The sequence below is a fragment of the Rhamphochromis longiceps genome, linkage group LG14 (genome assembly GCF_057381845.1).
Source record: "Rhamphochromis longiceps isolate RC_006_pf linkage group LG14, R_longiceps_female_GT1.1, whole genome shotgun sequence".
Lineage (NCBI taxonomy): Eukaryota > Metazoa > Chordata > Actinopteri > Cichliformes > Cichlidae > Rhamphochromis > Rhamphochromis longiceps.
This window is the reverse complement of record NC_140570.1, coordinates 27,349,726-27,362,239: the sequence shown is the minus strand read 5'-3', so window position 1 is coordinate 27,362,239 and position 12,514 is coordinate 27,349,726. Positions and strand designations below refer to the sequence as shown.

General features: G+C 39.2%; 1 protein-coding gene across 1 annotated transcript; it reads left to right on the top strand.

Annotated features, from left to right (window-relative positions):
- The first annotated feature begins 4,003 nt into the window (after window positions 1-4,003).
- Window positions 4,004-12,167, top strand: LOC146654249 (extracellular calcium-sensing receptor-like). Its single transcript, XM_085380215.1, has 8 exons — window positions 4,004-4,143; window positions 4,636-4,918; window positions 5,017-5,306; window positions 5,418-5,710; window positions 10,098-10,303; window positions 10,426-10,647; window positions 11,048-11,171; window positions 11,263-12,167. Exons 1-8 carry the CDS (start codon window positions 4,085-4,087, stop codon window positions 12,165-12,167), a joined length of 2,382 nt encoding a protein of 793 aa, XP_085236341.1. The 5' UTR covers window positions 4,004-4,084.
- Window positions 12,168-12,514: the final 347 nt, after the last annotated feature.

Genomic DNA, 12,514 nt, shown 5'->3' with positions numbered 1-12,514 from the left:
ATATAGTTTTATACATAAAAAAACAGTAAAAACATTAAATAATCTTTTTAATGTGTTTATTGCCAGTTTTAGGAGCGAAGACTTTTTTCTTTTCTCTTGTCTCTTTTTTTCCCCTGACCCTGTGTTTGGAAATGTGTAGCCAATTAGATCATGACATTAAAATCTGAAAATATACACTTAATACCAAATCAAGGAAAACAAAATATATTTTTTAAAATCTCTAGAACACAATAGAAGAATATTTAGAAAATTTTGACACGTCTCTGGAGCTGCATCAGATATAGGGTTTTTTGGCTTTAGATTTGACTTTACTATCATCAGTATAATCAAATCAAACCCATCTATACTGCTATACATGATCTGTCCATTCTCATGGACATGCTCTGTGTCCATTTTTTAACCCATATTTCGAAAATGCAACTATATATCAATAAATGTCCACCCTTAAAATTTACTTATTCGATTCTTTTCAGGGCGGGCTAACTGTGATACTAGAAACAACTATGAAAACTGTGACACTATTAAGGCTATGAATCCACAAGGCGTGAAGGTAAAACAGATGACCTGACGGAGACAGAGGACTTAAATACACACAATAGGTGATCGGGGGAGTGGAAACGCATGGGAAAACAGCTGACTAGAATGAACATAATGGTGTCACAGGTTAAGTGAAACTAAACACAATGACAAAGAAGACAAGACTCCTTCAAAATGAACCAGGAAACATGGAAATATGATCTCCCTCTCCCTAGCCACCTCCTTGAGCTTGTCCGGAGAAACACCAAGGCGTTCCCAGGCCAGCCGAGAGATATAATCTCTCCAATGTGTCCTGGGTCTGCCTCGGGGCCTCCTCCCGGTGGGACATGCCCAGAACACCTCACCCAGGAGGCATCCTTGTCAGGCGCCTGATCCACCTCAACTGGCTCCTTTCGATGTGAAGGAGCAACGGCTCTTCTCTGAGCCCCTCCTCAATGGTTGAACTTCTCACCCTATCTCTAAGGTCTCACCCTCTCACCCACCCACCCACCCGAGTTTTTGCTTCAGCCACTGCCCGAGCCACATTCTGCTTGGCTGGTTGGCACCTATCAGCTGCCTCCAAAGTCCCACAGGCTAACCAAGGTCGATAAGACTCCTTGTTCAGCCTGGTGGCTTCCTTCTCCTCTGGTGTCCACCATTTAGTTTGGGGGTTACCACAGGCACCAACCACCTTGCGGCTGCAGCTCATTGCAGCAGCTTCGGCAATGGAGATGCTGAACATGGTCCATTTGGCCTAAATGTCCCCAGTTTCCCTCGGAATGCCATTGAAGGTCTGCCAGTGTGCCCAAGCCATGCGTTAAGCTGGTACCTCTCAACCTCATGCACGACCTCAGGCTCCTTCCCCACCAGAGAGTTGACATCCCATGTCCCAATTGACAGACTTGGTAGCTGGGGATCGGTTTGCAAGGGCCTCTGCGCCTGGCCACCGCCCAGCACACAGTGCAAACAACTCCTACGGCACCTCCTATCGGTGGTGGGCCTATAGGAGGATGGGCCCATGTCCCCTTCTTGGGTTGTGTCCAGCCGGGCCCCATGGACTAAGGCCTGGCCGCCAAATGTTCGCCCTCGGGCACCCTCCCTGGGCCTGACTCAAATTCAAATTTTCAAATTCAAATTTTATTTGTCACGTACACAGTCATACACAGTACGATATGCAGTGAAATGCTTGGATATGCAGTCCAGAGCGGGGCCCTGGTAACCCTATCCCGGGAAGGGTAAACTGTTTCCTCTGTGATATTCTCTTAAGGGTCTTCTGAATTACTCTTTGACTGGTCCCTCACAATTTCCCATGGGAGACCCTACCACGGGGCAAAAGCCCCTGAACAACATAGCCCCTGAGATCCCTGGGACACACAAACCCCCTCCACGATAAGGTAGCGGTTCGCGGAGGGGAATTTAAAGCTGCTTCCAACTGTATTACAACAATGTTCACCACTTCCTGTTCTGACAAGTGATAGTCGTATGACACAGGAGGATATTAGGGACAGGGTGAGTTGGAAGCTGATTATCTACTGCGGAGACCTCTGAAGGCCATAGACAAAAGAAGAACTAGGAATTTAACAATTCCCAAGAGGCAATAACATATAGTATTATGAGTAATAAAATGTAAAATCTATGGGGCATTTCAAACAAAACATGCAGTGGTATGCAAAAGTTTGGGCACCCCTGATAATTATCATGTTTTTCCTTCATAAATCATTGGTTGTTTGGATCAGCAATTTCATTTAAATATATCATATTGCAGACAGACACAATGATAATTGAGAAGTGAAATGAAGTTTATAGGATTTACAGAAAGTGTGCAAAAGTGACTTAAACTAAATTAGGCAGGTGCATAAATTTGGGCACCCTTGTCGTTTTATTGATTTGAATACCTTTAGCACTAATAATTGGAACATAAAATTTGTTTGGTAAGCTCATTGACCCTTCACCTACATACACAGGTGAATCCAATCATGAGAAAGGGTATTTTTAATGATTGGCCAGGCCAATTGAAAGTTTTTCTCCTCTTTGCATCTTCTCTCGAGAGTGGCTACATAGGAGCCTCAAAACAACTCTCAAATGACCTGAAAGCAAAGGTGCTGTAGGCTGATGAAACTAAAATTGAGTTATCTGGGCATAACAAAAGGTGGTATGCATGGCAGAAACAGAACACAGCATTTCAAAACAAACACTTGCCACCCACAGTAAAATGTGGTGGTAGTTTCATCATGCTGTGAGGCTGTGTGGCCAGTGCATATTAGCAAATTCTTGAAAATAATGTTCAAGAATCAGTAACAAAATTGAAGTTGCACCAGGGCTGGATATTTCAACAAGACAATGACCCTAAACACTGTTCAAAATCTACTAAGGCGTTCAGGCAGAGGATCAAGTACAACATTCTGGAATGGCCATCTCACTCCCCAGACCTGAATATTATAGAAAATCTATGGTGTGAATTAAACGGGCTGTCCATGCTTGGAAACCATCAAACCTTACTGAACTGGAGATGTTTTGTAAAGATGAAAGGTCCAAAATACCTTCAACCAGAATCCAGACTCTCATTAGAAGCTATAAGAAGTGTTTGGAGGCATTATTTCTGCAAAAGGAGGATCTACTAAATATTGATGGAATTTGTCTGTTCGGGTTCCCAAATTCATGCACCTGTCTAATTTAGTTTATTATCACATTTACCTTATTATCACTGTCTCGTGATAATAAGGTAATATAAGTTCACATTTTAGGATACTGTTTTTATACTATTATGACTTTTGTGCTCTAAATTTTAATTCCTTTGTATTACTACAGATAGTAGTTACAGAGAAAAGTCAATGTTAGAAGTAGTAATGATTATGCAGTACAGTCATAATGAATCCCTACAATTCCAGAATTTTCTTGCCATTTACACTTTCCAAAAAACATATTTAAATTATTAATACTCTATGATATTTTTCTGTCAAAGGTATACCAACATAAGATCTTGTGTGATTATATATGTTTTTTTGCAAATACAATTGGTGCAAAAGCAAAAAATATACACTCTTTCTGCTCTATGAAATATTAGTTAAGGATTAAAAATCTTTTGATGTTCCAATCTAAATTAAATAAAGCTGTATTGTATTATTTGCTGTTGCCAATTATTGTGAGGGAAATCTTGGGCCCAATCAAAACCATACTGTGAAGACTTAGAATGTCAACACTATGTAAGGGTTAATCCATGACCACATATTCTCAAGAAGATGAGAGGATGACGAAACCCCTTTGTTTGAAGACCTATATAAACCAATGGAAACAATGTGTGCCCATATACAGACAATTTTAGATGGAAATGGAGATTGCAGCTCTTGTAATTGGTCTGGTATTGGCTGTGTGTTTGTTTCACCTCAACTCAGCTGTTGCCTTTGCAGTGTGTCTAGATGGTATGAGTCAAATGACTAGGCATATAGGAGCTCAAGATGGTACGACGGCATCCTCTCTGAACTGCAAGCTGCAGGGAAGCACTCGTCTACCTGCATTTTCAAAGGATGGGGACTTTGTTATTGGTGGTGATTTTTCCCTTCACGTCTACATGAACACAGTTTACAGTGACTACACCAGCATGCCTGAGCCTGCAAAATGCAAAGGAAGGTTAGTGAGTAAGAAAGTCAGTAATGGGAAGAAGAAGAAGTAAAAACATGTTGGACTGTATGAGGAGAGAAATGTTTTCATGTGTGTTATGATCAATGGAACTAGATTGATTCTGTGTAGTGTTAAAAAATAAAAAAAATAGTCATTTATTTTTTATAAAATAATTTGTTGTTTTAAAAAACAGAAATTATACAATATGTTAAATAACAGTTTTATAAAGGAAATGATTTAAAGGAAATGATAAAGGAAATGCATTTAAATGTATTATATTTTAAAGGAAATGAAAAGACTTTAATTAGTAATCCATAATTTTCCACTAATTTCTTATGCTAATCTTTTGTGCTCAATTTAACTGGTCAGGCAACATTTTGATTAACATTTGATCAACAGATACAACCAGCAAATGATCCTGTTGTTGGTTCTATTTAACTTAAACTAAATCTACAGTCTATATTCTAACATTGACACAACTATTTTCAGCCTTTACACCAGTGAACTGCAATCATCACGTGCAATGGTTTTTGCCATAGAAGAGATTAACAACAGCACAGAGCTGCTGCCCGGAATCAGGCTCGGGTATCAGATCTATGACTCATGTGCATCAGTGCCTGTAGCAGTGCACATGGCATTTCAGTTTCTAAATAGCTTCGACCCTGTGTTTTCCATGGATAACAATTGCTCACATTCTGGTATGGTGATGGCTGTTGTTGGTGGCTCTGGGTCTACGACATCCATCAGTTTGTCCCAAGTCATCAGGTCCTTTAACATTCCCCAAGTAAATGTTTTCAATTTCTGTCAATTTTTGAATTTAAAATATGTATGTGCATGATATTTGATTTTGCGGTGTGTGGTGTTTTATTTCATTTGGTTTAGGTTAGCCACTTTTCAACATGCTCATGCTTGTCTGACAAGCAGCAGTACCCCAATTTTTTCAGAACATTTCCCAGTGACCAGTTCCAAGCTGAAGCAATGGCCAAGCTGGTAAAACACTTTGGCTGGACTTGGATAGGTGCTGTTCGGTCAGATTCGGATTTTGGAAATAACGGCATGGCTTCATTTCTAAAAGCAGCACAGAAAGAGGGGATCTGTGTGGAGTACTCTCTTTCTTTCCATCGAACATACCCACATAGCAGAATTCAGAGAGTAGCAGATGTTATCCGCAGGTGTCCTCATCGCAGATATTATTTCCGCAAATATTAGATTTACTGTCTTCAAAATTACATTTTTACAGTTACACTTTAAAATGCTTCTAATGCACAATATTGTCTGTCAAGGTCTACAGCCATGGTTGTTGTGGCACTTCTATCTTTAGGGGACATGAGGGCACTGTTGGAGGAGCTATCATATGAGCCTTCCCCGTCTCGCCAGTGGATTGGCAGTTTCTGGGTAACTAACCCAGAATTAATGAGGTTCAGTTTCTGTGCTGGGGCCATTGGATTTGGGATTCCAAAGTCTAGAATCCCAGGCCTCAGAGACTTCCTGCTGAATCTGTCCCCCTCACAAGTGGCGTCTTCTCAAATACTTACTGAGTTCTGGGAGGATGCATTTAACTGCACACTGACCAAAAGTAAGACATTTTTCTTGGTTTAAATTATCTTGTCAACTGCTGATGTTACAAAGTCTAATGCTGCTTCATGGGCTGACCTACTTTCATTGAAAAGCTATGAATGGTGACCAAGTGTGAGGTGAGAATACAGGTGAAACTCCAAAAATTGTAATAATGTGCAAAAGTTCATTTATTTCAGTAATTCATCTTAAAAGGTGAAAGCAATATATGATATCAATATACTAATATAATATATTCCTGCAGCAGGGCCTTCAAGGCCTTCAAATGTCGTATTCCTCTTGTCAAGCTGCTCCTGAACAACAGATGTCAGAAGCGTCTTACCTGGGCTAAAGAAAAAAAGAACTGGTCTGTTGCTCAGTGGTTCCGCTTTTCTGATGAGAGGAAATCTTTTCATCTGAGGCTGTGCTGAGGCTTTTATTTTTACACTGTTCCTGCAGCAGGGCCTCAAGGGTGGTCCAAACCTCTTCTCGCTCTCCTCCATGCAAGAAAATTTAAATCCTTAAAGTGTGGCCAAGCACAGTAGCTATCTTGAGCAACAGATACTTGAGGGTAGCTATACGTTGTGAAGGTAATCTTAAATATCACCATATAGTTTGAGTCATCATCGGAGACCTCCATGGTATGATGCAGGTGGCAGAAAACAGATAACCCCCTGAACATGAGACATATGTCTCACCTCAGTAATTATTTTATTTTAACCCTATTTTGAAGAAACAGTAACAAAAAGTTAAAAATTTACTTGCATGGTTTAAGGACAGTCGCCACCTTTTGGAGTTTTACCAGCTCTAAAAGAGTTAAAGTTACTAGCTTGTGCTTTTGCTTGTCTAAAGCAGCAAAACTGCCTCTTGATTCTTTAGTAGATGAAACATCCTGTATGAGTGGCTCTTTCTGTTGCCCCAGTGGTGTTTGCTCCTACTGTAGTTCCTCCATATTAGCAGGGCTGTCTTTAAGGCATCTAAATTTTCTTCCTTTTCAGTGTCATAAAGCTGTTGAATTTTACTTAAAATAGTCTTTCAGCACGGCAGTTGGAAAATTGGGTCCCCTGAGGATAACTGTAGTACATTTTCTAACCACCTGTCTTCTACCAATGATAGTGGTTTACAGTCAGAGCAATCAATTTTCGGAGAGAAATTTGTTACTTTGTCCAATGTTGAATTGCTAATTTTGGTCCTGAAGCCAGTCATTTCATCAAGTTTGGGCTGCTGACACCTTTTGACTGCTAGAGTCCAAAGCTCCAACAGTTTCTGTGCTCACTGCAACGTGATTTGCATTTAGATGGTACCATAAGGTTGAAGTGTTTCAGTGGTATGCAAACTCCTTTTTTCACAGTTTGCACAAAACCACAATTATCAATCCTTCCATCGGTTGGTGTAGTTTTTTGAAATTAAATTTGCCTCCGATCATTCCTACACAGCAAATCCATCATGTCCAAATTAACACTGTCGGATTTGATTTCAACACTATTAAAGTGTCTATATGGGTCCACACCAGAGAGTGTTAATTTAACTCTTTTTGGAGAGTTGGTACGTTAACTCTGATTTAGTGTTAAACACCAAATCTGTCTGGAGTTGATAATTTAACACTTGGTGTTAAGAGTTTATATATTAACTCTCAAAGAGTATTTTAGTTTAACTACGTAAGAGTTATCTTCTAATTCATTCTAAAAAGCGGGAATTTTACTGTTCTGAACTTCTAGAAATTTCTTTTGGAAATAAACATTTACTAAAAAGATGCAATGGTTTTTGAAAAACATTTATTCTGAACTGTGCACCACAATTTCAAAACATTTTCTGAAAGACGTAACAGTATACATGTTCTCACTTTCATTAGAATTTTGTTTATCAAAAGGTCTGACATGGTAAATGCAAATAACAGCATCTCATCACTTATTTCTTCAATACAATATGCATGTCCTTCATTCATCCCTTTGTGGAACTTCAACGCACTTCTGCTCTCCCCCATATTCCATCTTCACAAGCATATCCTGTGCGGAGATCGAATAAAAATTAGTTGACACTAATTAATGGCACAAATAATCCAGTAAACAATTGCAGCACAGTAAAAAAAAAAAAAAAAAAAAAAAAGAATCCTCTTTGAGCCATTACTTGTGTAAAGTATTTTCCCAAAAGACAAGGACACAGGCAACAGGTAATACTGAACTAAATGTAAAACCTCAACCTTTTTCATTTTTACCTAAACCGTGTGCACAAAACTCTGGAGGGATCTATGCTAACGTAGAATCCAGTCAGGACGTCAGCTACTGCTGTTTGCTCGTGTTTTTATTTTTATGGGCGATCGTTTTCAGGCTTCAAGTAGCACCATTATACCAACATTTCACATTCTAGACATTGTTTTAGGTGTATTTGACCAAAAGTTTGACTGAAAATTCACATGCAAGCTTTTTTTCAAGGCTGTGGTATTTGCCCGCAAACGATACCTTTCAGCTAGCTAAAACAGAATATTATGCTATCACCGAGCAACATGGCTAATGCCTTCCACACAGCTTTGTCTCAACTCCAAAGAGCCACAGGAGTAAAAGCTCATAATAACAATTGAAACAATCTTTGAAAAAATGACTTACCAAGCATGGCAAACAACTCAAATATGTAGAGCAAAATGTTCTGAAACGGCTTCACTTCAGCTTCGATTGGAGCCGTGCTGGGGGCGGAGTCTGTGAATTTACTCTGTTGGTGTCATAGCCCCTGTAGGAGTTCGGAGTTAAGAGGTCAGGAGTTAATGTTTCCATTGTAACACCTCCAGATTTGACAGAGAAACACTCATTTTTAACACTCGATTTTAACTACTATCATTTTACACCTCAGAGTTACATTAAAAGAATGTGACTCTGCTTAGAGTAAAATTAACTCTACTTTTGCAAGAAGACTATTAACACCAAAACATTTAACACTTTTGAATTTGCTGTGTAGCAACGCACTTTCTTCTTATTCTTTGTAGCTCTGATGTGTGCATCACTGTAATCGATATACCAGGAAATTGTGCATTGACAAAAGTTAGCTTTTGCCTGGAATGCAAAGTGCAATTAAATGCGTATATTTTTTATTTCATTGTTTTTTTCCAAATTAATTAATCGCAATTAACGCGTTAAATTCCCACTCCTAGTTTTTATATAACCAATTCAAAGTACTTACAGAACAATCAGGTGTTCTGCATTAAAGAAGATAACACACAAATAATTTTTGCTACTCCAAAAAAATATTTTTGTCCACTCTAACATAAAGGAGAACATCACTAGCCTGATAGCTGCAGGCCTGAAAGCAGGAGGTCTATCACTCCTCGTGTTTCAACCTGGAGGCAAAGTTTACATTGCAATCTGCCCTTGGTGGCATTTTGGCAGCAACTACAACATTTAGCAGTTGCCTCATTGTTCTGACACACAAAACAAAACGATCGACTGTACGACACACTAACGACACACTCCAAACACGCTAATCTCTTGCATCTCAAAACTCGCTCTTTTTCTTTTGCTCTCTCGCTGCCATCACTCCTAAAATTTCTCCCTCTTTCTAAGCAACCAATGCCATGTTGCCATATCATCTTTTGATTGGTCGACATGACACATTTTTCCACCATTAGGAAAAAGGTGTTTTTTCTTTTCTTTTGAGAAGAGACTGCTTTCGAGCCCTTTCCTTAGAAAACACTGCAGTAAACATAACAAAACTCTGTTTTTTTCGTGGCTTATCAACACAATTTAAAAACTGGTACATACTTTGAAGTTCACACTGTTATAACAAGAAATGGAGACTAAGGGTTGTCCAGGGTTGACATAACATCTTGTTGCTGTGTCATCTTAAACTGGTCATGTGTAGTTTGAGTCAACATCAGAGACCTCCATGATGATATAGAGCTTTTTGAATAAAGTAGTCATGGTAAACTACTTTATTCTTCCTCAGCCAATCAGCAGCACTTGTGTGACTTTGCCCCCCCTCCCCCAGCTCCCGGTAAGATGAAGACAGCTTCAATCATCTGTGTGCTGAAAAATAGCAACGCATTCACATCGCATTTCCTTGTTAGTAATGGCAATGTGATTGTACGATAGAAAATGCAATTATCTAGATTACTGTTAGTGTTATGTCCTATATGTCTGTGAAGGTTCTCAGTCATCCAGGTCATCGTAGTCAAAGGAGCTTGCAAAGAAAAGCGTCTGGACTTCTTTAAGTTACTTGAAGACGTTTACTGTTACTGTTATGTCCTATACTAATTATTCGTGGTAGGATTATTTTCCATTTTTTATTTTATTTTATTTTATTTTATTTTTTATAAAATAAATATGTTTCATGGTACCAGCATGATTTGCAACATTTATAAAGAGAACACAGTTGAGATCTAGTTTAATGTTGACATCTGCTCTGTCTTTTTGTGATTTTAGATGCCACTGCAAAGAAGAAAGTATGTGATGGAAATGAAGACATACAGAATCTGCAAAACCAGTACACTGACACATCACAGCTCAGAGTTACTAACATGGCGTACATGGCCGTGTATGCAGTAGCACATGCCATCCATAATGCAGTGTGCCAGGAAATAGATGGCACTGTAGAGTGTGACAAGTTAACCAAGTTAGAATCCAAACAGGTCAGAAGAAATAAACATGTTGATGTCAGTGTCTTTCACCAACTGCAATATAAATTGATATGCAATATTAATATTTGTTATTGAAATATTGCATCTTTTTTTTTTATCCCTAATTTTATCAGATTTTAATTGAGCTGAAGAAAGTAAATTTTTCCCAAAATGGCTATGATGTGTCATTTGACGCTAATGGGGATCCTGTGGCTATTTATGAACTGGTTAACTGGCAGAAAAGTGAAAACGGCGTGACTGAGATAGTGGCTGTAGGGCTGTATGATGCATCATGGCCCGTGGGCCAGGAATTCCAGATAGACAAAAACATTACCTGGATGGAGGGTAGCATGAAAGTAAGCAGTCAGAATTTGACAAACTTTAGTAATAATAATAATGGATTGCATTTATATAGCGCTTTTACAATTCTACTATTCATTCACTCACACATTTACACACTGGTGGAGGCAAGCTACAGTTGTAGCCACAGCTGCCCTGGGGCAGACTGACAGAAGCGACGCTGCCATATCGCGCCATCGGCCCCTCTGGCCATCACCGGTAGGCAACGGGTGAAGTGTCTTGCGCAAGAACACAACGACCGAGACTGTCCGAGCTGGGGCTCAAACCGGCAACCTTCTGATTACAAGACGAACTGCCAACTCTTGAGCCACGATCGCACGATCGATTAGTAAACAACAACACACAGCTGCATAGTAAATATTTACGTTTATTCTGCAACCTTTATGTCTTTCACAGGTGCCAGTGTCAGTGTGCACGGACAGTTGTCCTCCAGGAACTCGTAAAGTGTTGCAGAAAGGAAAACCCATCTGCTGCTATGACTGTACAGCATGTCCTGAGGGGGAGATCAGTAATAGTACAGGTAAAGAGAAATGATTACGATGCATTTAAAATGTTTCATTGTGTATATATGAAAATCAAGAAAAAATTGTATTTATTTGTTTTTTATCCAGATTCGACTGATTGTTTACCATGTCAAAAGGAATTCTGGCCTAACAAAAAGAGAGACACTTGCATCCCTAAGCCTGTAGAGTATCTTTCCTTTCAAGACCTCCTAGGAATTATCCTGGCTACATTCTCAGTCATTGGTGCCTGTCTGACCATCGTAACTGCGGCTGTATTCTTTTGTCATAGGAAAACTCCAATTGTCCGAGCCAACAACTCTGAGCTGAGCTTCCTGCTGCTCATCTCACTGACTCTGTGTTTCTTATGTTCATTGACTTTCATTGGAGCACCATCAGAGTGGTCCTGCATGCTGCGTCACACTGCATTTGGGATCACCTTTGTACTCTGTATCTCCTGTGTACTTGGGAAAACTATAGTGGTTTTAATGGCTTTTAAAGCTACAATTCCAGGTAGTAATGTCATGAAATGGTTTGGTCCTCCACAGCAAAGAATGACTGTTGTGTCTTTCACCTTTATTCAAGTTTTAATTTGTACTGTTTGGTTGGTAGTGAACCCTCCCTTTCCAATAAAAAATCTAACCACGTACAAGGAGAAAATCATATTGGAATGTGCATTAGGCTCTGCTGCTGGCTTCTGGGCTGTGCTTGGATACTTAGGCATACTTGCTGCCTTTTGCTTTGTTTTAGCAGTCTTAGCCCGCAAATTACCTGATAATTTCAATGAAGCCAAGCTTATCACCATCAGCATGTTGATATTTTGTACTGTCTGGATCACATTTATCCCAGCATATGTCAGCTCTCCTGGGAAATTCACTGTAGTTGTGGAGATTTTTGCAATTCTGGCCTCCAGCTTTGGACTAATAATGTGTATATTTGCTCCCAAGTGTTTTATCATATTGTTTAAGCCTGAGAAGAACACTAAGAAATATTTAATCAACAAAAATCAGTTATAGTATAGAGCTTCTAGTACTTGCTAATGTTCATCAATTCCTGTTCTGAAAAGTGAGTGGTGTGACACATGAGAATGTCAGGGATAGGGTGAGTTGGAAGCTGATGATCTACTGTGGAGACCCCTAAACAGCGTAGACAAAAGAAGAAGAACTAGGAATAATACTGTGGAAACCAAATTTAACAATTCCCAAGAGGCAATAATGTATGGTATTGTGAGTAATAAAATGTACGTTTCTATGGGGCATTTCAAACAAAACATATTACCTTATTATCATGAGTTTAGTACCATATAAAGATCTTAATGTTAAATACAAGTTCAGATTTTAGTATACTTTTTTCTATACTATTA

What these genes read in the sequence shown, in the direction of transcription:
- LOC146654249 (XM_085380215.1), top strand. Translation starts at nt 4,085, where the DNA reads ATGAACACAGTTTACAGTGACTACACCAGCATGCCTGAGCCTGCAAAA. An exon ending in CCTGCAAAATGCAAAGGAAG is followed by an intron (nt 4,144 to 4,635) that starts GTTAGTGAGTAA and finishes CCTTTACACCAG; the next exon opens with TGAACTGCAATCATCACGTG. An exon ending in GGTCCTTTAACATTCCCCAA is followed by an intron (nt 4,919 to 5,016) that starts GTAAATGTTTTC and finishes CATTTGGTTTAG; the next exon opens with GTTAGCCACTTTTCAACATG.